This window comes from Rhododendron vialii, chromosome 13a, assembly GCF_030253575.1.
Source record: "Rhododendron vialii isolate Sample 1 chromosome 13a, ASM3025357v1".
Lineage (NCBI taxonomy): Eukaryota > Viridiplantae > Streptophyta > Magnoliopsida > Ericales > Ericaceae > Rhododendron > Rhododendron vialii.
Genome location: NC_080569.1, coordinates 31804058 through 31829491, shown reverse-complemented (window position 1 = coordinate 31829491; position 25434 = coordinate 31804058). Strand labels below are relative to the sequence as shown.

The following is a 25434-nucleotide window of genomic DNA, read 5'->3' as shown; positions in this document are numbered from 1 at the left end:
TCTCTTTCTCTCTGCGAGTGAAAGACGGATCACATTTGTCACTCTCTCTCAGAACCCCCCGCCCTCTGTCAATCCTAAATCGACCTCCATCAATACCTCAAAACCCTAAATTGACCTCTACCATACCTCAATATCGACTTCCACTGCAACTACTCATGTTTAAAACCCTAGCCTATTGATGCCCGAAACTCTCAATCAACCCTAAAGCCCTTCAAATTTCTACCTTAGAAATCACATACCCAGTGATTTGTGGCCCTAAAACTCTTAGAAATCACATACCCTGATTTTAGGTAATTGAGATGATTTTACATTTTTAAATATTTTTACTCCATGCTGTAACCTCTATCGCATATTCTGCTAACTTACTGTACTTAGTTTATTTGTAGGAGGTTGGCAGGAAGTGCGGTTTATTTGTAAAATTTGAGTTCACCCACAGAGCTGATTTCGTTTCAGATCTTCACTTTGCGGTTTGCGGTTTCTGGTTTGTTCTTCTGGTTTTGTGATTTTTGGGTTGTTGGCTAAAGTGCTTTTCTTGTGTTGGATTTTGATTGAGGCTAATTTTTTAAAATTTTCAGAGCTTTTTTCCTTTCACGTTCGTGTTGCATGTTCACTTTTGTGCCGTTGCGATGGCTTAACTAGGTTAGCAGGATGTGGGGTTTTGGTGATTTCTTACATTTGGGCTCTGCTGTTTGAAAATTAGAGTCTGTTTGTTTTAATTGGTTGTTTTGGTGTTGGTGTAATTTCTATGGCTGATTGGTTTGATGAGCGCATCGCTAGGGAGTAATGAGTGAGGAAAAAATGCATTTTGTTTGGGTATGCGGGCTGAACCAGCATCAATATGACTTCTTTTTCTTTTCTTTTTTAGGGAATTTGAATATATTTGTTGATTTGTCTTTAGTAACTTTATCCATTGAAATGGGAGTCAATTTGTTGTAGTTTCATTACATTCTCAGTGACACTTGAATGGCTGGCCTTCGATTAGGTTGATAGTGATTAGTTTAATTCTAGATTTATGGTTTTGGTCACTCAATTGTCATTGGTTTGAAAGTGGAGCTTCAAATCTGGAATCCTTGATTTCATACTCTTCGGTATGTTTCCTTTTGTCTTCTGCTTCAATTGTAGTACCCTACAGGAAATAATTGATATGCGTTGTTCTTGCGTTTTCCTCTTCGGTTAACATGCAGATGGAGTTTTCCCGTTGGACTAACGTGAAGAACAGGTTCTTCGTGCTTCAATATTCTTCGTAGAACCACAAGCATGTCCTATTTACTTTCAAACATTCATATTAGTATTTTGGGTGCAATTTCTATATATGTTGCTTATATTCCCCATGTGTAGGTGGAGTTTTGGCTCCTTCAATTAGGATTATCATTCTCTCAAGCATATCTAACTCAAGGTACACATTTCTAGCCCTCCTTATCTGCAAGACACGACCAAGACATATATGTTAGGAAAATATATGGGGACTATGTCCCTTCATTTTTTTCTTACTCTTTTGCCTTCATCAGTGAATCTGATGTGGAAGATGTTCTCCTCAATGGATTTTCTTAGTAGAAGAGGTTTCCTGATTATGTGCTATTTCTTTGTTGTGCTGATTATTTCACTTTAAGGGGTAATTTGGTTAGGTGCTTTGATGCTCTTGTCCATAACTCATTCATGTGCTATAGAACTAAAGGTTTATCTTATATACTTTTTATGATAGTTATTCGTGTGGATTAAAAAAACATGCTTTGCTTTTTAATCAGTTTGAATAGTCAAAGTGTGGAACCACCATTCCAGTTAATATGGTCTTTTGTATTGCCAGTAAAAGCTATGCCATTATTTTTATATATATGCTACCCTGCAGTTCGTTGAGTGTCCATTTTGATATGTTACATGTGTGCATGTTGTGGTTTCCGATCTTATAGGTGTTGGGATTGGACAATGTTATTCAATCCATATTCGTAGGAACTACACCCTCCAGAAGGTTACTAAAAAAAAACCAATTTATCCTTCTGAGTACAGGTTCATTAGCTCTTATAATAATTTATTGACTTTTTGTGTCTAATATTATTCTTGATCATCAAATAATCTTCGCACTGCGTGTCTGCCATCGACAATTGAAGATGATTTCTTGCTAATCAAATCTGGATATTAGTGCTTGCCGGGGACACTCATCTGTAGGTATAGGTCAAATGCTTTGTGTCGTGTGCAGTTTTTATTACATATTTTTGAATAGTTAGCTTTAGGGATTTTAATTATGATGCAAGAATTTGAAAGAGGCTTGAACCACTTCTTTAAGTCTAAATCTGGACAATGTTTTTGTTAGGATGGGAAATCAAACTTAGTTCATGCCCCACAACAACATGCATCTGGAGTAATCGATTGCTTAAATTTGTCCAGGCAACACCAACCCAACAGGAATCTGGACAATGTTTTTGTTAGGATGGGAAATCAAACTTAGTTCATGCCCCACAACAACATGCATCTGGAGTAATCGATTACTTAAATTTGTCCAGGCAACACCAACCCAACAGGAGGCACCCCAGAAAATGAAGATGCTCTGGACGTCACAAAAAAGTGGAATAGATAGCTCTTTGCATTAGTTTGTGCAAATAAATAAATAAATAACAGAAAGGCAAAGAATGAGTACTTTGGGAAATCTGGCATACAAAATAACCGCTAGACTTCGGATTTCTCAACCATATCCTTCCTTGTCTTCTACATTTTCAAAATCCCAGATATTTTTGTCAAAGCCAAAGAATATAGAAAGGCACAAAAGAGAAGCAAAGCCAAAGAATTAGTCAACGGGCATGACAACGTGCCTTGCACGTTGCGATGTACCTAGTCAGAGAAAGTAAATGAATTAGGAAGAAAAAATTGGCTGGTAACCAGAGGACTATTCAACAAATGATTTTAAATGCTTGGACATGGTAAGGTACGATTTGGAATATTTCTGGAAGGGCACTATTACAATAATAAATATGGGTCACATTAAGGACATTTACAAAGATTACGGTTTTAAGTTAAAACGCGATAAAAAGTGGTGCATAAATTTCTTTATCTCAGTTTAAGTTCAAAGCTAAGATAAAAAGTGAATTTTAGCGCGGAATAAAAGACCTCGCTCTTGCGGCGAAATAAAAGAAAAATAACCTCGCTCTTGCGGCGTGATAAAAGATTTTAGGGCAGAAAAAATAAGATAAAAGATCTCGCTCTTGTGACGAGATAAAAGAGAAAAGACCTCATCCTTGTAGTGTGATTAAAGATTTTAGGGCAAAAAAGAATGAGATAAAAGATCTTGATCGTGTAGTGAGATAAAAGGGAAAAGAAGATGGGAGGAAATTTTCAATGTTTTATGGTTCAAAGGTGGCTTAAGCCTGAGAAGTTGGAACTGGAGTGGCTTCAAAGAGGACACATGAGTAGTTTTTTTTCAGAGAAAATAAATGAATTAGGAAGAAAAAATTGGCTGGTAACCAGAGGACTATTCAACAAATGACTTTAAATGCTTGGACATGGTAAGGTACGATTTGGAATATTTTTGGGATGGCTCCATTACAATAATAAATATGGGTGGGGGTCCCATTAAGGACATTATAAAGATTACGGTTTTAAGTCAAAACGTGATAAAAAGTGGTGCTTAAATTTTTTTATCTCAGTTTAAGTCCAAAGCTGAGATAAAAAGTGAATTTTAGCGTGGAATAAAAGACCTCGCTTTTACGGCAAAATAAAAAATAATAATCTCGCTGACTTTGGATTTCTCAACCATATTCTACCTTTGTCCTCTACATTTTCAAAATCCCAGATATTTTGTCAAAGCCAAAGAATATAGAAAGACACAAAAGAGAAGCAAAGCCAAAGAATTAGTCTTTGGTGACTTCATGTTTAGCAAACGTTACTTGCATTTGCACGTTTTGAAGACTACTATCATTATCGCTTTTGAAATATAGAAAGACAATAGTATGTCTTCTATAGATTAAATACGTATCCTATCAAAGAATACATAAAAATCATAAAACTGAATTGGGCTTTTTTTTGTTCCTGTGATTTGTGAAGTTTTAGGAGGAGATGGTGAAGGAGGAATCTGATTTCATCGAGTTGCTCGAGTGTGAGCTCCAGAAGTTCAAACTTAAGCAGCCTACGCTTTCAGAAATATTCCACATCCGTTTAATTCAACGGGCATGACTGGTAACCAGAGGACTATTAACCAGAGGAAATAAATGAATGAATACCACATCAAGTCTAGTTGCGATGTACCTAGTCGGAGAAAATAAATGAATTAGGAAGAAAAAATTGACTGGTAACCAGAGGACTATTCAACAAATGACTTTAAATGCTTGAACATGGTAAGGTATGATTTGAAATATTTCTGGGATGACACTGATACAATAATAAATACGGGTTACATTAAGGAGATTTACAAAGATTACAGTTTTTAGTCATAACGTGATGTTTAAGTCCAAAACTGAGATAAAAAGTGGATTTTAGCGCGGAATAAAGACCTCGCTCCTCCTGCGAGATAAAAGAAAAATAACATCGCCCTAGCGACATGATAAAAGATTTTAGGGCAAAAAAAATGAGATAAAAGATCTCGCTTTTGTAACGAGAAGACCTCACTCTTGTGGCGTGATAACATAATGGTGGTGGTCTTGTTCTGCTCTCTCTTCCGTTTCTTGTTCTAATGTTTCTTGTTCTGCTATCTCTTCCATTTGGCTTGTCCTTCAAAAAAACCCGACGGGTAATCCTCAACAACTGCCGGGAAAACACTGGAGAGTTTCACGCTCGGTTTGGTACCTATGGAAAATAAAGGAAAAGAAAAAGAAAGGAAAAGAGAAGGAAAGTTTAAGAAAACTTATTTACTACTAAAAAAACCGATGGAGAAAAGTGTACAAAATTTTACAGTCTTTTGTTTGATTATTTTCTTCTCCTTTTCCTCTCAAACCAAACAAAGGAACATAATAATTTTTTATTTTCTTTTTCTTTCAAGAAGGTAGTGTTTGGTTCTTCCACCTCCACAGTTTGTATTTTATAGTTTTTTTTTTTGGTAGCAAATGTGAGAAGTTGTATTTAATTGTGAGGCGAAAACCTACACAATATAGAGAAATCCCATGGGGGCAAATGGGCCTTCACAGACCGGACAAACCATTAGAGAGGGCAATCAGAGCATAATATGCGTAGCCCTATTTCAAACTCGCCTAGCGAGATCAGAGTCGGAGAAAATAAAACTATTACTAAGCACATGACCAAACTACCGGACTAAATCGGGACATAAACGAGATTAAATCTGAACAAAAACAAAAGGGAAATTTATAGAAATGGTCCTCCTAGTTTTACCCGAGTCTCATTTTCGTCTTTCAAGTATCAATTGCAACTCTTTTGACTTTCAAGTTTGGTTTTCGTACCAAATTGGTCCAATTGATAACGCCAGTCAGGCAAATTGGATGGAAAAAATCAGATTGAGGGCATACGTTATCAATTCGACCAACTTGGTACGAACTGCAACGTCCAAACTGCCATTAATTTGATTTTTTCCGTCCAATTTGGCTAACAGAAGTTATCAATTGGACCAATTTGGTACGAAAACTAAACTTGAAGGTTAAAAGAGTTGTAATTGATACTTGGAGAATGAAAATGAGACTTGGGTACAACTAGGAGGACCATTTCTATAAATTTTCCAATACAAAATAAAGTAAAAAGTACACTTCCCTCCGTTATTGAGCAACCCTTCTCTTACCTAGCCCTCTACCGATCAAGCTCCCAAGTCGGCGACCCAAGAAACCACCCCTTCTCTTACCTAGCCCCCTACCGATCAAGCTCCCAAGTCGGCGACCCAAGAAACCACCGGCGATCACACGGTTGCAAACCTAGAAACTATGCGGCGGCGATGACTTTCTAAGTAAACTAAACATGCAATAAAATACAGACAATGATAATAATAGTAAAATATAGGCAATGACTTCGAAAGTAAACTAAGACGTGCGCCTATATGTTTGCTTTAAGAACTTCCCTAGGACTCAAAGACGCCATTGAAGTAATCGATCTCACTAAAAACTTCAAAAGAAATCACGATTAATCGTCTCATTTGAGTTGCGTTAATTTCGAAAGCTTGTGGAGATGGCTGATAACAGGTGGGCTGTCGTGGTAGGTTGCAACTACGGTAACAGCCCAGTAGAGGACCGTGAAAAACTACGTGGTTGCATAAACGACGCAAAAGCGATGCGTCGTCTGCTCATAGAGCTCCTCGGATTTCATCGGAGTCACATCGAGCTCCTGAAAGATGAGCCTGGTTCACAGATCCTGAGTACTGGTGCCAACATCAAGCAGGCGCTTGATAAAATGTCTGACAAGGCGAAGCCTGGTGATATCCTCTTCTTTTACTTCAGCGGCCACGGTACCCTTGATGAAGATTCTGGCGAACAGGGAATTGTGGGTTGCGATTTGAATGTCATCACTAGTAAGTTAACAAAGCTTTTCGGACATTAATTTACGCTAGTTGTTAAATCAAGTGTACGTTACGGATTCGACTTTGGTAGAGCTCTTCTAGGTAGAATTGGTGAAGTTGAATAAGAGGTCCAAATTATAGGCCACCAAGATACTCCTTTTGTCCCAATTTAAGTATTAACTACGTTTCTGTGCGTCATTTTCAATTGTTTATATCTCTCAATTTATATTGCTAAAAATATGCAATATGAATCTTATTTGATAGATCTCAATTATTTCTATAAAACAATGATTTTAAAAATATAAAATATAATAAATGTTGAGAGATATAAGCCATTAAAAATGACTCGCAGAACTGTAGTGGACACTTAAATTGGGACGGAAGAAGACACTTAAATTGAGACGGAATACTAGATCGTATTTCAATCATCTCTCGACCAAATCAGGACTCTTTTTAATTATTATTGCAGTATTTCAAGATTTCCATTCTCTCTCTCTCATCCAGTGGCGGAGTCAGGATTTTGATCCGAGGGGACCTGATTAATAATCATATATTTTTTTATCAGAACGTATACTTATTACTCATATATCATAAAGTTTTTGGTGTTCAATACATTAAATTTGTATATTAAAATTATTCTAGCCTAATACAGTAATTAAAGTATACTAATCATTTTGCTTTTTTTTTTTTAGGCTACTTGAATGTACAGTCACGTGTTTATTTTTTATTTATGAAAAAAAATTGATAAATGAAAATGTAAAATAATCAATTTTTATCAAATGAAACTAAAATTATTAAGATTATTAGTGTCTAAACATGAGTAATTATCGATAATATTCAAAATTAGGTATATAAAAAATATAAAAAATTAAACTCGGGGTTGGGGTCGGGGTCTTTCCGGGCCCAACATAGCTTGCCCCTGCTCCCACCCTTCTAAAAAGAGTTGCATCTATTAGGAAAAACCATCTAGTCCGTATGATATCTTCATATTTATAGTTTGGAGCAATCTTATCTTGCAACGTTATCATCACCAACTCTACCAAGACGTACTCTACCAAATCAAAGCGCGCAGATAACCCTATAACTAAAAAGTGAAATCCCTTTTCTCATTACTTCCCAACGTACGTCTACGTGATCTCTCTAGATCCATAAAACACCCCTTGAGCCTATGTTATTTATAAGTTCTCGGTAATGAAACAGAACACAATTATTCGTAGCATAAGTTAAGGGTAGTTGTGTATTTGAATGCATAAGGGTAGTCTCGTATTTATTTTTCTTCGAATTCGATTTAAGTGTTTGGAAATAGTGGGATTAGTTATAGTTTATTAAAGTCTTGGGGTCATTCTGTAATCTATTATAGTTTAGGGTTTATACTATGAATTCTTAAACTACTGGGGTTAAATTATAGATTAACAATTAATAGGGCTAAACTTTAATTTGACAAACAATTGGGGTTTAACTGTAATTTGACAAACTATTGAGTTTATTAAAGTAAGAATAATATAGTCCTTTTATACATTTTACGATAAAGATGCAATGGCTTATATTTTACGCTCATCTTACGACAAAACTTACAAGGTTTCAAAACGTAAAATTATGAATCTGGGAGGGTAAATTTGTATGTTCTATATTTGTAGGGGCCAATAGGAAATCTTTTTTTTTTAAGGATTTAATAATTATTACTAAGTTCTACGTAGTTTAGGGTGATTCATGAGGTAAAATCACATCCTAAGTCTAGATTTGAATTATTATGAACTTTATGGGTCAATCAGTAATTTCAAGTCTTTTAGAGGTAAAAGGAATAATATTTCATACTCGAGGGTTAAATATTCCATTATTCAATCTTAAGGTGTAATGCCGCGAATTTTATGTCTATGGTGTTACTTGTAGTTAAAAACACCCCCAAGGGTTTTTTGGTCAATTTACTACCCTCAAGGTAAAATGGTATCTTGATTTAAGGGTTTAAATCAAGTGTAAGACATAAAATAATTTCATTTCTTGTCAAAAGCATATCTAGGTTTCATTATATGATTTTAATATCCACAAGGGTAATATGGCGAGTCGGTGACTCACATGCTTAAATGGGTGTAATAGTCAAGTTTAGGATTATTAATTCCAGGTAATAATAATGATATGTTACACAAGTATGAGGGTCAAATGTTGAAGTTAGTGTTTCGGGTCAAATCTGTTGTGAAAATATACTCTAGGGGCCTAAGTGCAATAAAATCAGAACATGTAAACCGATACTGGGCTTTTAAAGTTGAGGGGGGCGTGTGAGAAAAGTTGATAAATGAGGAGATCTCCATGGAATTTAACATTTCATAGGCTTGCTTGTTTGACGGGATTCGTAACAGACTTGGATTATTGAAGACAAATTATATATGGTTAAAAAATGCCCCTAACACAAAAATTTACAAATTTTGACATACACAACACCACCAGAGGTATAGCATTAATAATTCCATCATTGTTTTATCCAGCGTGATTGTATAGATAATACTAGAAACGTGTTTTCACAATTAGTCCTTTCAAATAAACGATCCCTAAGGACTTAAAGTAAGAGCAACTCCAACCAAGCTTTATAACTTCAAAATAGAGAATGAATGTGATACAACTGAGGGTAGATTTCATAATTTATCTACTCTGTTTTTTTTTTTTTTTACCATTTTGTATTTAATGGAAATTTTTTGGAGGGACCAATCGACGTCGTTTTTAAAGATTTGGTTTTCAAATTTATTTTTGGGTCTCTAAAAATGGAGATTACACTTCCATTTTGGAGACTAAAATCTCTAAAAAGAATAGTGGGTCCCTCCGAAATTACCTTATAAGGAAGTCCTACAAAAAAATTGAAGAAAATAAAGTAAATTACAAAATTTTCCTTCAATATGTCACGTCCATTCTCTATTTTATATAATTTCAACTTGGTTGGAACTCTTAATAGGTTAGGAAAATGAGGGCATTCATAGGCATTTTCCCTCATCTTATTTGTATTTGGGATCTCTTGACATTGATATGATCTGTCACGCCCCGCCCCGCAAACGGCACCCAGAATGGGCCCGAGTCAGCGCGGTCACGTGGCATTCCACACAAAAGACCACACCACACTCTACAACCAATCAGAATACAACTTAGCGGAAGACTTCGTACTTGAAATACAACCAAGTCAACGCCAAAACCTCAACTCACAAGTTATAATAAATATCCCTCTCCAATTAATTACATAACATGTAGGTTAACTTCTAGACGAATCAGCTACACAACAATCTAACCAAAGACATCACCCAACACGAGTCTCAGCACTCTTCAAGGCGTTGACCAGTAGTGGACCCACTCTAAACCACCTGCTATCTGGCAGTCCAAAAAGGAAAATCAGAGTGTGTGAGATATAGAAATGCTCAATAAAATGTCACAATACCCAAAAGAATATCAATAAGAATATTCACCACCAACATAACTGCAATACCCATATGAGTACATTAGTTATAACCACCACATCCGCCAAACATAGCAATATTATCTAATAAACAACCACATAACAATAACTGAATCAACGACAGCATGAATATAAATCACACAAGCATGCAGTGACACGTCTGCCACATTCCCATGTACCTAAGGCATTGTGTCCCGCAAACCATGTTCCCAACCTCCGTTAATTAGACGGAATGGCATACGACATGGCGTGACTCACTCCACAATCCTTTCACGGGTACAATCAACATACAACAAGCATGCATACCATTAGCTAAAACAATATATAGCATGATATACAATTTCGACCACATATATCCATATCAATAGCTAAACCTCGATTAGCATGATATCATTGATATATGATCACCTCCACCGCATTATTTACATATCGATAATCATATTGAAAGCTAAAATACCATTAGCAAGATATATACATACCACCATAGCAATATCTTATTGAGAAGAACCATATCAGACACACTCACCTTTCATTCGACTGGAGTATGCCAAACTTATGGTTTCGGCACCTCTTAAAAGACCGGCTTGATACCTAGCCACAAGTTAACCCATATTAGCATATGAACATCTAGGAATGTTAAACCAAATGCTAGACTAACAAATCATAACATGCCTTCTACACTAGCTAATGGGGCAAACATTACACAAAGTCACCAAAATCTCTAGAGGTGTCTGGGAGTACCCACATACCCGGGAGACCTCACACACCTCTTCCATACTCCAAGGTACTCCAACACACCCAAAAATATCAAATATAAAGACCCACAAGCTATGAAGCACCGATACCTCTAGAAGTCGAAGAATCGCAGTGTTAGGACACGGGGACACGGGGACACCGCGGAGATACGTACGGGACACGCCACGTGGTGTGTCCCATATTTTAATATTAAATTTTGAGGGGGACACCGCTGGGGACACGGCGGGACACCACTGGGGACACCGATGGGGACACAGCAGGGGCCAAACTGTAATTTTTTTTAAAATTTGGGGGCCAAACTGTAATTTTTGAAAAATTCGGGATCAAACTGTAATTTTTGAAAAAATTCGAGGTCAAACTGTAATTTTTTTAAAAAAAATTTGGGGCCAAATTATTATTATTTTTTAAATTTCTGGGTGCTAAACTATAATTAATTAATTATTTATATATATATATATAAATAAATAAATAAATATACACGTGGCGTGTCCCCCGCCGTGTCCGTGTTCCCATTTTTTTAGAATTTCCGTGTCCCGGTGTCGGTTTCGGTGTCCGTATCCGTGTCCGTGTCCGTGTCCGTGTATCATAGCCCACAAGTGTACAATCTCAACCAAACAGACCAACGCAACAAAACTCCCAAAATAGGAATGACAACCACAACCAGCCTGTCTTATTTTGGCCGTATCTAAATAAACAACATGAATTCCAGGGCAACACTTAAACCATTGAAAAGTAGACTTCTTCTTCTTTGAATCCATAGGTCATACATCAAAAACAGAGTTCGGGTAACCTAACTACGGCCTTACGATTATAGCTTCAACATAACAGTAAAAACTGGTGCAAAGGCAGAATTTAGGTCAACTTTAAATACAAATCTGTTATCGCTCGGACATACCCATGATGCATGGGATGTATCGTTGGAAAGCTCTATGTGTCTAGTTTCTAACAAAACAAACGGTGTGTCATTTCGAGTCCCGAGCTAGGAGTTATGGCCATTATACCAAAGTCCGTCGCTGCTGCCAGATTCTACGCGGGAATAAGTAAAATTGATTGAAAAATCATAACTCTTTCATCTTAAACCCAAAAATATTGAAATCAACACCAAAAGTTGCACCACTACAAGCCCTACACTCAGTTAAAATCCCAGGTTCATAAACGAGAGGAGGTTAACCCAACAATCAAAAGAAAAACCAATTCGCAACCATTTTCGCCCCAGTCAACCAACCCTGCTTTAGAAATTCACCAAAAATTGTATACTTAACCAAATTACTTGATTCCAACGCCAATCTCTTCTTAACTTAAATATGCAGCTCCTGTAAAAGACCCAAAGCCACCCAAAATGTTCATCATGCCCAGAAAGTTAAAAGAAGACAGCCACGCACAGAATCGCACATCCAGCAAACAGCCAGTATTCAAAAATTCATAACTAATTGTGTGATTATCGGTTTTGCATGATCTTGGTACCGAAATCTTCGTATTGAAACGTACTTTTACAGTTATGAAGACACCAAAAATTGATTCCTAGCAGAAGGGCCCCCAAAAGACAGATTACCAAAACCCACGAATTTGACCCAAAACATGAACTTTGTCAATTTCCTTCCAAAACTCAATCCATAGAGAATCTAACCACACAAATATAAAATTAAACATGGATTACACTTCTAGAGTACAAGAACTTACTTGTCACCGAGTTGGATCGTCGAAAACGGACCTCTCCTTCCTCCCTCCCCTTAGCCGTGACCTCCTCCTCCCTTTCTCTCCCCCTCTCTCTCGCTATCTCGGCAGAATTGGGGAGAATGAGGAAATATCCTCCTGATGGCTATTTAGTCACTTAGGAAGAAATCCCATGTGGTCACCTCTCCTCTCAACTTATACTCCAAACCAATAACAATTCTCCATGTAAATCACACCAAGGCCCCTCATAGAATCCAACAAATACAAATTAAACTCCAAACCTCAAAATTAAATTGAAACTCTAAATATCCCGGGATGGGTGTTACAATCTCTCCATCATCAAACTGATTTTCCAAGTAAGAAGATACCAATGGACTAAGTTTTCTGGTATACACCATCCCCCCACAGCCCCTCCCCCCCACGAAAAAAAAAACAACAGCCCCCCCCCCCCCCCCCCCCCCCTAAAAAAAAAAAAACAGGTCTGATTCTTCGTTCCTCTTTGAAATTGGTGCAGAAATATTCAGCCACTGCTTCTTTAATTGCCTTGGAATTTTCCGACACTCTTCCATTAGCCTTAATAGATCCCACCATGTTCCTCCTGAATCTATTATTGGCCATCACTTGAAAAAACCTAGTATTTTTGTCCCCCAATTTCAACCAACTGATTCTAGATTTTTGTCTCCACATAGATTCAGTCAAACAGGAGAGTCTCCAGAACTTAGTTTTGGACTTGCATCTTAAGGCCTTTTCATCCTCACTAAAGTTGTCTCTCTTCAGCTAGTAACTCAAATTGGTGGAGATCAGGTTTAGTTTGTTGTAGAGCAAGGTTTACGTCACCAAAAACTTCCTTATTCCACACCCTAAGCTTATCTTTAACAGCCTTCAATTTTAGACATGTATTTTGCTTGGGTATAGTAATTATTGATTGTGGTACGACATATTTTGGTCTTGTATCTGGTATCTTTTGATCAATTTCTTTTGGTACGACACATTATGGTAAGAAAATGCCAATTTTTTGTGTTGTCATAACAATTGTGGTTATATTTATATTTGTAGTATTTTACACATAAGCGAGAGGGAGAGAGATTCAAGGAGAAGAGAACAACCTGTTACCTGCTAAGCTCTTTTTTTATTTTATTAATTGATTTAATAAATAGGTGGTCTGAATTATTCATTTTTAAATCCAAGGGTTTAAAATCATGGTGCGTATGGTACCATAGGACTACCCTCGTTATTGAGTCTACAACTAAGATTCTTTGTAACTCTCTTTTGTAGAATATGAGTTCAGGCAACTGGTAAACCGCCTTCCAAGAGGAGCAAGCTTCCATATGGTCTCGGATTCCTGCAATAGCGGTGGCCTCATCGATAAAGAGACACTGCAAATCGGACCGCGTTCACCATACACTTGGACTCCCCAAACAGGACCGCTTCCGCACAACGCCAGAGCCAAAACCATTTCCTTCGAAAAAATAATTGAACACCTTGGTGCTTCAACAGGAATTGGAACATCCGATGTCAACGCCCTCATGCGACATGCCTTTGGAGATGATGCCAGCCTTAGTTTTCGTCGATCGGAGCAGCAGCTCTCCTCGGATAGACAGCTGGAGCCTGACCGGGGGGTTCTGCTTAGCGGGTGCCAGTCGAACGAGATATCTTTGGATCGGCCGTTTGACGGGAAGTATCATGGAGCATTTACTCATGCGCTAATTCGAGCGGTGCGGTCGAAGAAGAGTGATTATTGGTGCAGTAATAGAGCCATTGTGACGTCGGTCAGGACAGTTTTGGAGGATATGGAGAAGCACGACAATAATCCACGCCCTCAACACCCTTGCCTCTATAGCAGTGATGCGAATGCCGATGCAGGTTTCGCGGGGACGATAGAACGGGTATGCTCCACATCATCGATCCCTTGCACCAAATTAATTACGAGTATATCTTCAAAATTCACTATTCTACTTGTTTTTTTTTTTTTGTGACATGATCATAAGAAACAAAACAACCAACTAACTAGGGAGATCCCAGGCGGAATACAACTAACAAGCAAATAGTGAAATCCCAGGCGGAATACAACCTGGTAGAGACAAAACTTTTCTACTAAGGCAGTTGGATGCCAGCCAGTGAGCCACCAAGTTTATATTCCTAGAACACCAAACAAAAGACCAATTTGTTTGGTGCGAGCACTTGCGACGAAATAAATTCTCTTTACTTGCCAACCAATTATGGACCACTTTCCACATAAAATGGCGCACTTTGGGGGCTGTAGGGATAGCCCAAAACCTTGTCCACATAGATTTAGATGGAGTGTAGGAAGATGAAGGCTGATTTGAAGCAAGATCGAGAGTCTTTTTGAAAGCTTTGTGATACGCAGACTTGACGGAGTACTTACCGGAGCTATTAAAGTGCCAAATCATTTTGTTTGGGCTCTTAGAAATGCTAATGGGTATCTTTAAAATGGCTTGAGTTTCCTCCTCAGATACACAGTTCCTCAACTTTCCTACATCCCAAGATTGATTACTCAGATCAATAAAATTAGCCACCTTTATCCAATCACACTGCTCAGGAGTCAAGGAGTTGATTTTTGCTCCAGTAGTCCTGGTACCCACTCGTCCTCCCAGAATTTAATTGAGTCCCCATTCCCCACATTCCACCTTAACCCTTGTTGTAATAGTTCCTTACCCTCCAGTAAACTACACCAAATCCATTAAGGAGATGAACCTCTATGGTCTTCCAAAGGAGAGCTATCAGGAAAGGAAAGCCCTTTTAAAACTTTTGCCCATAATGCATTTGGATTGTTAATCAAACGCCAAAACTGGTTGGCAAGAAGTGCAATATTGAATGAGGCAAAATCTTTGAATCCCAAACCACCCTCCCCTTTTGAGATCATTAATTTCTTCCAAGCACCCCAATGAATGCCACCTCCTTTCTCTCCTTTCCCCCACCAGAATTTACTAATCACTGAGTTAAGTTTTGAGTAGAGAGAAATTGGAGCCTTAAAGCACATAAAAGGATACAAAGGCTTACCTTGAATCACAAATTTGATAAGAACTTCCTTTCCGGCACGATTGAGGTTTACCTTTCCAAAGTTCTGAGCTTTCCCCATAATGTTATCTCTAATGAATCCCAAAGACTCCTTTTTTGATCTCCCCCAAACAGCTGGAAGCCCCAAATATTTAGCACCATACTCCATCTCTTCCATGCCCAAAATCTGTTTAATCTCCTCTTGATCCCCATGGAGGCATTGGCTGAGAAAAAAAGACTGGACTTATGCACGTTAATCGAAAAGTCCAGAGGCTTCACTGAAACAAGCTGCTAACTGTTTTAAATTTGGGGGTTTGCTTCAAGGAAAATCAGTGAGTCATCTGCAAACTGGAGGTGGGAAACAATTGGACAACGTCTCTTAAATCTGATACCTTTCAAGGATTTGTTGCAAACTGCTTTTTGCATGAGCACTGAAAACACATTTGCCACTAGAAGAAATAAATAAGGGGAAAGTGGATCCCCTTGACGAAGCCCGCAACTAGGAAGCACCTGACATACTTGACCCCATTCACATTAATAGAGTACTTAACCGTACAAACACAATGTTGAACCCAGTTAATCCATTTTCCATCGAACCCCATTTTTTCGAAAACTTTGCGGAGAAAATCCCAGCAAACGCCATCATAGGCTTCGTTCAAATTGAGCTTAATGACCACCGAAGCTTTAGAACCAAATTTGTTATGCTTTATAAAGTGAAACACCTCATGCGCCACTATGATGTTATCTTGAATTTGACGGCCTGGGATGAATGCAGATTTTTGCTTGGAAATCAAACCATGAATGAAAGGTTGGAGTCTATTTGTTAATACCTCGAGATAATTTTGTAGATAAATCTACAAAGACTGATTGGGCTAAAGTGGTTAATCATCTCCGGGTTCAACACTTTAGGAATCAAGGTGACATTTGTATGGTTCATCTCTTTCAGAAAGCCCCATCAAGGAAAAAATATTGGACAACACCAAAAATATCATCTCCAACCACATCTCAATACTTTTGGAAAAAAAGGCCTCAATTAAACTTAGTAAATCATCAAAATCCCTACTAGGAGGAGCACTATAAAGGGATTGAAAATGAGATTTAATGATACCTCCTATCTCTTTGCTTTCAGTGTGCCAGATTCCATGACGCGGCGGAATTCACGAGAGACTAGTTAGCGTACTAGTCCAAACGAGATAAACAACTCGTCGCAACGAGCAAATCTTGCGCACAAGAAAAAGAGAGAGAATCTCTGTAATATTATTGATAAAAGTTATAAAGTCTAATAATTGAATAGGTTACAGCCGTTTTTAGAAGACCCTAACCCTAGAAATCCTACTGTAAAAGAAATAATAAATCATGCCAAAACAAGCGGCATTAAATAAAAGATATTTCCTAATTAATTAAAATAAAATCCTAATTCTTGTAGACCAAGAATCCTAATAAAGGTAGAAATCAAAATCAAACTGAATACGGAAAGTTAATAATTCTAACCTAAACGAAAATATTCCTAATCAAAATCTTATTCTAAAACAATAAAAATAAAATACAAAAATTCTCAATTTTTGTCCTACATCAGTCTCCTTTTCTTCAAAAGAACTCGCCTTCGAGTTCTCATTAGAAACTTGCCATCTGCCTTTCCAAATAAATAAATATTTGGAATACTTCAACTTCTCGCTCGTCTTCCAATAAAAGTACACTCGCCAAGATAGTTTTTTTGCACACTTCAATTGATTGACAATTTTCACAATACGAGAATTGAGTGAAAACTCAAACTGCTCCAACCCAAGAAAATCAATAAATTGAACGTCATGCAGAAATTCCAATTTCTCTTTATGTTGATCCATAGCAGAATTAATTGGTACATCATGTATGAATGATGTAGCATTAAGAGATCTTGTACCAAATTCACCATTGGGACCACTCATACTTCCGTGTGGCTCACAAGGCTCAATATTAGGGAAGACATCATCATGTCGAGAAATTATAGGTCCTGATTTATGACTTTCCTCTTCCTTTGGTTCTCGTACTTGATACAATGTTGCGATATTTTCATCCTTGCTTGCAATTACCTCATTGGTTGCACCTCCATCTAAATCCAACCGATGTTCGAGCATAGGGGCACTCAAACATTCCTCTTTGCCACCAACTTCTTCATCACCAGCTTCTTCTTCATCACCAAGTTCAATCCGATCTCCCTCCTCTTTTGCAACTTCTTCAACATCTTTGACAATAATGGTTGTATTCTGTTGCTTTGGCCCATATTTTTCCTTCAGTAATTCCTCATAGTTCCAGGGCAAAAATCTCTCCACCAAAAGTTTTTTAATTCTCGACCATGCATGAATTCGACGCTTGCCCAATCGATCTCTTGACGATTGTAATTTTAACCACCATTGTAGCGCCGGGCCCGTAAGCTTCAATAATAAAAACCTCCACCTTTGTTCAAAAGGAGTTTTCGTATACTCAAAAAAATCATCAATGTCCAATATCCAATCCAAACGATCTTCAAAAAATTCAAGACCACTAAATTTTGGCAACTTATTGTAATACCTGAAATTTGTTTGTCGCTTTATCGACTGATAATCATCATGGCCCTCGAATAACTCGCCTTCAAATTCATTCCTACTATCGTAGTGATAATAAGAATATCCTCCGGAGACGATTTGGTGAATAGGTTGGTTGCGGGCAAATCCCTCAACGCGGTTCCTATTCTGGTTAAGAGGTTGGCGATGGGCAAATCCCAACGCGCGATCCTTCTCAACCCTTTCTGGCCTTTGGCGAATTTGTAGAGTCAACCCATGCAGTAAATCACGGATCTCTGCAAACTGAGTGCGAGTATCTTGACGGATTTCGACTAACTGAGTGCTTCGATCCTGCATTTGTGTTCGGGTATCCTCCATCATCTTCCTTAGGTCAGCACGCCCACGACCAACGTCAATGGGTGTGTCTTCAACTTTGTTTGGTGACATCGAACCAGGCAAAGCCTTGCTCTGATACCACTTGACGCAGCGGAATTCACGAGAGACTAGTTAGCGTACTAGTCCAAACGAGATAAACAACTCGTCGCAACGAGCAAATCTTGCGCACAAGAAAAAGAGAGAGAATCTCTGTAATATTATTGATAAAAGTTATAAAGTCTAATAATTGAATAGGTTACAGCCCTTTTTATAAGACCCTAACCCTAGAAATCCTACTGTAAAAGAAATAATAAATCATGCCAAAACAAGCGGCATTAAATAAAAGATATTTCCTAATTAATTAAAATAAAATCCTAATTCTTGTAGACCAAGAATCCTAATAAAGGTAGAAATCAAAATCAAACTGAATACGGAAAGTTAATAATTCTAACCTAAACGAAAATATTCCTAATCAAAATCTTATTCTAAAACAATAAAAATAAAATACAAAAATTCTCCATTTTTGTCCTACATCATTCCATCCCCATCTTTCAGCTTAACCACGTGATTCCTTTGACGTCTTTGAATAGTGGATAGATGAAAGAAGCGGGAATTTTTATCTCCCAACTGCAACCATTTTATCCGAGACCTTTGGTGCCAAAATAGAGCATCTTTCTGCCATAGGTCCTTCAATTTGCATGAAAGCCCCTTTTTCAATCTCCACAAGCTCTGCCTTGTACTCTTGCTCAATCTTCTTTTGGACATCCATCAGCTAATCCTCAAATGACAGCAATTTGGAATTGCAGATCTCCAAACTTTACACAGTTCCACACTTTTAATTTCTCTTTGCAACCGCAGAGTGTTTTGCACACTTGAACCATCATACACCTGTAACCATGCCTCAGAAATAATGGATTTGCATTCCCCCTCCGTAGTCCAAAAGGATTCAAAACGGAATGGTTTCACCACCTTGTTGAGAGGGAAGGAAGTATTGAGAATCAAAGGGTTGTGATCGGACCCAATGGCTACTTCCACCAAAACCAGAGCTTTGTCATGAAGTTCTCTCCACTTAGAATTTGCAAAGGCCATATCAATCCTCTCCATAATAAAACCCCCACCAGTTCTATTGTTTCTCCTTGTATACCTTGGCCCCTTGAATCCCAAATCAACCAGACCACAGGCATTCAGCATCTCATGAAAAGAGGATAGTCTCCTCTAGCTAGGAAGGTAACCACCCACTTTATCCCCAATACTCAAAACCTCATTAAAATCACCCATGCATAACCATGGAAGCATCTCAGATTGGCCAATACATCTAAGCTCTTCCTTCCTCCCACATTTGATCTCTCCCATCCGTCGAAGGACACCTATAGGCAAAAGAAGAGGCCCAAATAGACGAATTTACCTTATCAGTAACAACAGTATGGACAATATTTTTGGTTGAAATCTCCACATCAATAGAAACTTCACCTTTTCCACCATAAAGCTAAACCACCAGCTAACTTAACAGGATCTACATAATTACTTGCATCAAAACCTAATCTACGGCGGATGGTCTCCAAGAAGGCCACATTATTTTTTGTCTCCATCAGAAAGACGATGGAGGCATTAGTGTTTACACCCATTTTTGACCAAATTCCAAAAAGGAATTTGTTAATGGATTAATGGCCCAAAATAATATTTTGGGCCTTGCTTGAATTTGGCCTTTGATAGAATTTATCGCGGGCCGCAATTGGGCCGCATTAATATTTAGAGTAGGTCCAAATCAGTTAAAGCCCATGTTCTGGCCCAGATGCAGTAGAGCACCCACTAAGTCAAGAAGGCTTTAAACTGCTTAGTCATGTTCTAAGCAGCTCAAAGCTTGACTAGCCATCTTTCGTCAGCATGAAGTAAAACTTAGGACACGTGGCATTCATGCCGTCCAAAAGGCCTAAGCAACTCAGTGGCCCAAGTAGCTCTTTCAGACCAAGAAGCTGCTGGCTAAGTAGCTTATTCAGGCCTACAAAAGCAGATCAAACCAAGCCAGCAGAACCAGTCCCTATAAATTCTTTTGTGTTGGATCTTCATGAGGAAAGAACCTATTTTTATTGATGAAGGGCCCACAAGAAAGGACTTAAAGCTAGTAAAAGTTGCTTTTGGTCCTTGTTTCTTACAAAAGGCATATCGGCCTTCAAACCAAGGTGGCCCAAGGTTAAGCTTTGATCAATTTTCTAGGCTTAGAAGCAGCTCAAAAACCTAAAAACCTAGAAGGTTCTCTCTAAAGGCAACTAAGTTTCCTTTTTCAGTACTTTCCCATGTATATAAACAGCTCTAAGGCCTGGAAGGCCTGCAACCAATTTCTTGGAGCAAAGAGGAAGGAAAAGAGACACATGACAGCCATGCATGAATCAGTCTAAGCAGCTCAAGACCTGAAATATCTAACTATAAATACCATAATTGAAGGACTTGGCAAGGGTCCCCGACCAATCAAGCCCACGGCTTATCCAATTTATCTTTCAATTGTCTTTACTTTCCCGCAAAGTTTTTATCTATCTAGCCCAGCCTAGATTTTATGTCTTTTTCTTGTATCAACCACTTCATTAAACTGTTAATGGAGTCTTTCTAATTTACGTTCAGTCCTTTTCTCTTCCATTTTCTAACGACGGTTAAGAAATTTTAAGTTCTTTTTTCCTTAAAAGGTAAACCACGAACCTTAATACGGCCTTACCCTCTAGGTCGTACACAACTGTTCTACATACGAAGTCAGATTTGTTGAATACAAAGTTGGACTGCAATCCAGTCTTGGCATGCCCGCAACAAGCTTACTTAATTTTGCTCACTTTTTGAGAAAAACAGTTAGTCACTAATTTTGTGAAATTCAATTGCATCATACTGTCCATTTTACCTCTATTCTACGAATAAATTATACTATCTTTCTTCTTTTAATGTTCTATTTGGAATGCGTACTGTGTTTGATTCTTTTAAAAGTAGTGATGAGTAATAGAGTCCAAGAGGAGATAACATATAATGAGAATCTCCAACACATGTCTCTATTTCTCCAAAAATAAAGAATGATGATTTCTTCAAAAGAGAGAATTGTTGCACTCCAACCCATCTCCATTTTAATTCTCCAAAACGGAGTTTTGGATTTGTGTCTTCAAATTTATATGGAGATTGGAAACCCATGGAACATTTGGATCCTCAGTTCTCCAAAATGGAGACTTTAAGGTTGTTAACCTGATTTGGTCTTGGGATTAGGGGTGGCAAATTGAACACAAACTCATTAATTAATCCAGACTCACCCACTAAAAAATAGACCCAATCCAGCCCATTTATTAATTGGATTTTAGTTGGATTTTAATTGAGTCAACTTAAATTACTCAATAAATCATAAACATGACCCAGCTAATTGAACCCTTCTCAGTCGATCTCCTGATGGAGTATTAATGTGCTTAACTGCTTATACCCTCCTAGTCAAACGGAGGGACTTTCCTCTTGTATCTGCTCCCCACACACACGCACACTCTCCCTCTCTACTTTCCAATTCTCTCTCTCATAGTACAGACCAAATCAAACTACTGAATTCTCACGTTCTCTCTTCCAAGAGTACAAAACAAACCAACTTTCCATTTCTTACAATCTCTCTCTATCCCTTGGAATTGGGAAAAATTCGGTGGGTTCCACTTTGAATAGAAAAATATCTTGAAAAATAAGTATTTATCTATTAACTTAAAAATAATAGGCTTACTAAAATCAAATAGGGAGTGATTTTTTTTTGTCTTTATTCAATTTTTTTTTTGCATTTATTAGTTTTGCGTCAAATTTTTGTGACTTATTAATTTGTCTCAACAAGAGGAACCGAAAAAGTATAAATTTTGTATCGGAACCCATATTTTTTTGTAAAAGATAAAAAATAAGTCAAAAAATAGTCTTTTTGACTTACTTTTGTACTTTTAAAAAAAAATTATGAGTTTTGATAAAAAAAAATTTACTTTTTCGGTTCCTCTCGTCGAGACGAAGCCATAATTCACAAAAGTTTGATACAAAACTACCAAATGCAATTTTTTTTAATAAAGACGAAAAAAATCACTCCTTACTTTTTAATCCAAACCCGCCCTGATTATCTGAACCTTTCTAACGACATTTGCTACAACGTGCTCTCTCTCTTAATTTTCTTTTACCTCAAAATGCCAATTTAGATAGGTATTTTAGTCATTTAGATGTATAATATGGTAATTTTATTGTACATGGGTATTTTAGTTATTTAGATGTATATGGGTAATATGGTCATTTCGGTGTACATGGATATTTTAGTGATTCTAAAATTTTAATATATATGTAATTGGGTTAATGCCGTTCAAAAAATAATAATAATAATAATTGGGTTAATGGTTGGGTCGGGTTTTAAATAAATGGGTCGGATTAGGTATGGGTAATTAGGCTCATAACTAATGGGTTTTAAATGGGTCAATGACTCATTAAAGACCCAACCCACTTATAAGGGAAAATGGCGGCCAATGACGTGTTTTGATAATTAATACCTACCAAGGACATTTTCAGCATTAACAAATGTTCTTAGCTTGTCCTTGGCGGGTATTAATTATCAAAATACGTCCTGGGCCGTCATTTCCCCCACTTATAACTTACTCAATTTGGCCCAAACCCGCCTATTTGCCACCCCTACTTGGGATTGGACTAACAATCCCTCTAGATAACACAAAATCCCTCCGAACTGTGTATCCCATGGGATGAGCAAGCCCCCTAAATGAGGGTATTGCTAATACCCCATGGACTTAGTATTCATAATCCAATCCTAGTTCTTATGAAGTAGAAAGACAAAATTGCCACTGGAGAAACAGATTGATCACCACCACCACCGAAGAAAAAAATCACCACCACAAAAACACATAAAAAATAGGATAATTTTCGTAGTCATCCATCTAGTTTTACGGTTGTCTCAATTTCGTCCATCTAGTTTCAATTGCAACCAAATAAATCCTGTAGTTTGTTTTATGTTCCAAATTGGTAAAATCGTTAACACCGTTAATGAAACTAATGAAAAAAATGGTTTTAGTTTCAGAGTTATCTTAGGGTGCCCATTGAAAGGCTTTAGAGCCAAAAATCCATTATGACCATTTAAGATAAAATGATCAGAAAAATAAGATATTGGTACCGGTTCAAACAGATTGAAAATTTGAACATTTAATTTCTTAACTATATATTTTAATATATAAATGGAGTAAAAAAAATAAGTATTCCAATTTTCAATCCGTTTGAACCGGTGCCACAATCTTATTTTTCTGATCATTTTATCTTCAATGATCATAATGGATTTTTGGCTCTAATGTCTTTCAATGAGCACCCTAAGAGAGTCCTGAAACTAAATAAGAAGTCTTAGGGTGCTCGTTGAAAGGCTTTTGAGCCAAAAATTCATTACGACCATGTAGGATAAAATGATAAAAAAAATAAGATCTTCGCACCAGTTCAACCGGATTGATTCGAGCACTTATTTTTTTAATCATATTTTTTAATATATAAACAGTCCAGAATGATGTTGTTTTGGGGCTGGCCGTGCCTGTAGAGGAGGGTAATTTAGTAACTTTGCCCTAATAGAGACAAAGAGAGGAGTGCCTCCGGAGAAAATTGGAATGCGAAAATCATCCTCCTTCCATAAAAACTGGCAAGCACTTGCGTGTTATCTTAAAATCATCCCCCTTCCAATTTTCATCATCCTTCCATAAAATCATCCTCCTCCCAATTTTCAATCCGTTTGAAAAGGTGAAAAAATCTTATTTTTCTGATCATTTTATCTTAAATAGTCATAATAGATTTTTACACCGTTTATATATTAAAAAATATAATTAAAAAATTAAGTGTTTCAATTTTCAATATGTTTGAACCGATGTCAAGATCTTATTTTTCTGATCATTTTATCTTAAATGGTCATAATAGATTTTTGGCTCTAAGACTTTTCATTGGCACTTGAATGGTACTATTTGGATGTGATTCTTCATTGTTGTTGGACATTATGTTGTAATCACCATTGAGACCCATTATTGGTTAAATGGTTCACTTGACTAATCTATTAGTAATCTTTTTTGTATATCTTGTATGCCAAGTTATGTCAACAGTACTGTAAAATATTTTGTTCACTATTTTAGAACCATTTTATAATATACGTGTTTTGCCATTCATTCAGCTTTCAACTAACATATTTATTGCAATATTTTTCTTTCAGGAGTGTTGGAAATGGGATCCGAACAGCAAAACTAGGTAATACTATTATATAGTACTCCATATTGGCCACTTTTTCATGAAATAGTCTTTAGATATTCAGTTCCTCCCATAATACGCAACAAACACCGAACTATAAATAAAGAGGAAACATGTTAGTCCCATGTTCCCCTGATCCCAACCCCCTCCGAGTCCAAGAAATCAAACGTGCCCTTGGAGACTTGGAGGGTAGTGCTTTTGGGTAGGGATTGGCTGTGTCGTGCGTTTTGGTGCCATGTGTTTTGCTCGTAAAATAACCCTTAATACTCAACAGTTGAAAAAAAGAGTTCACCTTCTCCGAATCATCTTAGTGAAAATGTCATGGGCTGCCTACTCGTGATGACTTCAAGATCGATATTGGACTTTTGAATTATTTGTTTCATTGGCACCTGCATGTTAATATTTGCTTGTGGTTCCCCATTGTTGTTAGATATCATATTCTAATTGTCATTGAGACGGTTAATCTATTATTTTGTTGTATATCTCATATGCCAAATTTATGTCAACTCTGTAAAATATTTTGATCACTATTTTAGAACCTTTTATAATATAAATGGTTTGTCATTCATTGAGCTTTCAGCTGACATATTTATTGCAATATTTTTTTCAGGTGAGTCGAGAAGTAAGGCAAGGACTCTGACTATCATCTTTCGAAATTTCTTGTGTTTGACTTCCAAGGTGTGGCATTCTTGGTTTTCATTTGAAACGTTTGTGCCAGATACTTGGATTTTCTTTTGTTATTGTTGGTTCATGGGATGGTCGTGCCCTATGCTGTTAATTTGACTTATTTGGCTTTAAGTTTGTTCCAAATAAATTGTTAAAAACAGCTATCGTGGTTGTGCCCCATGGTGTTGACTTGGACCTATTTGGCTTTGAGTTTGTTTCAAATAAAAAACAACTACCCTCGTTTGGTGTTTTGTGGCATTGGTGTTTCACGATCACTACTCTTATTCGGATGTGACATTAGTAATTACAAGGTTTTTTTTTTC

At 37.2% G+C, this 25434-nt stretch overlaps 1 protein-coding gene and 2 long non-coding RNA genes across 5 annotated transcripts; 2 read left to right on the top strand and 1 right to left on the bottom strand.

The window, feature by feature from the left end:
* Positions 1-2057, top strand: LOC131314529 (uncharacterized). Of its 3 annotated transcripts, XR_009196432.1 has the most exons (5): positions 1-290; positions 387-481; positions 1339-1396; positions 1611-1675; positions 1908-2057. It is a non-coding gene; the product is annotated as an uncharacterized LOC131314529 (long non-coding RNA). The 3 variants fall into 3 exon arrangements; XR_009196430.1 differs by lacking the exon at positions 1611-1675 and having other exon boundaries at positions 1908-2051; XR_009196431.1 differs by lacking the exon at positions 1908-2057 and having other exon boundaries at positions 1611-1901.
* A 3904-nt stretch (positions 2058-5961) lies between these two features.
* On the top strand, positions 5962-25369 carry LOC131314526 (metacaspase-9-like). Its single transcript, XM_058343225.1, has 4 exons — positions 5962-6430; positions 13557-14167; positions 24411-24445; positions 25056-25369. The coding sequence occupies exons 1-4, from the start codon at positions 6091-6093 to the stop codon at positions 25057-25059; spliced, it is 990 nt and encodes a 329-aa protein (XP_058199208.1). The 5' UTR covers positions 5962-6090; the 3' UTR covers positions 25060-25369.
* Positions 9547-12603, bottom strand: LOC131314530 (uncharacterized). Its single transcript, XR_009196433.1, has 3 exons — positions 12288-12603; positions 10378-10442; positions 9547-9766 (listed from the first exon to the last, which is right to left on the bottom strand). It is a non-coding gene; the product is annotated as an uncharacterized LOC131314530 (long non-coding RNA).
* Positions 25370-25434: the final 65 nt, after the last annotated feature.

Bases quoted from the DNA above. Each gene is read 5' to 3' on its own strand.
- LOC131314526 (XM_058343225.1), top strand. From the start codon at position 6,091: ATGGCTGATAACAGGTGGGCTGTCGTGGTAGGTTGCAACTACGGTAAC. The intron at 6,431-13,556 runs GTAAGTTAACAA...TCTCTTTTGTAG, and splicing joins CGATTTGAATGTCATCACTA to AATATGAGTTCAGGCAACTG. The intron at 14,168-24,410 runs GTATGCTCCACA...TTTTTCTTTCAG, and splicing joins TCGCGGGGACGATAGAACGG to GAGTGTTGGAAATGGGATCC.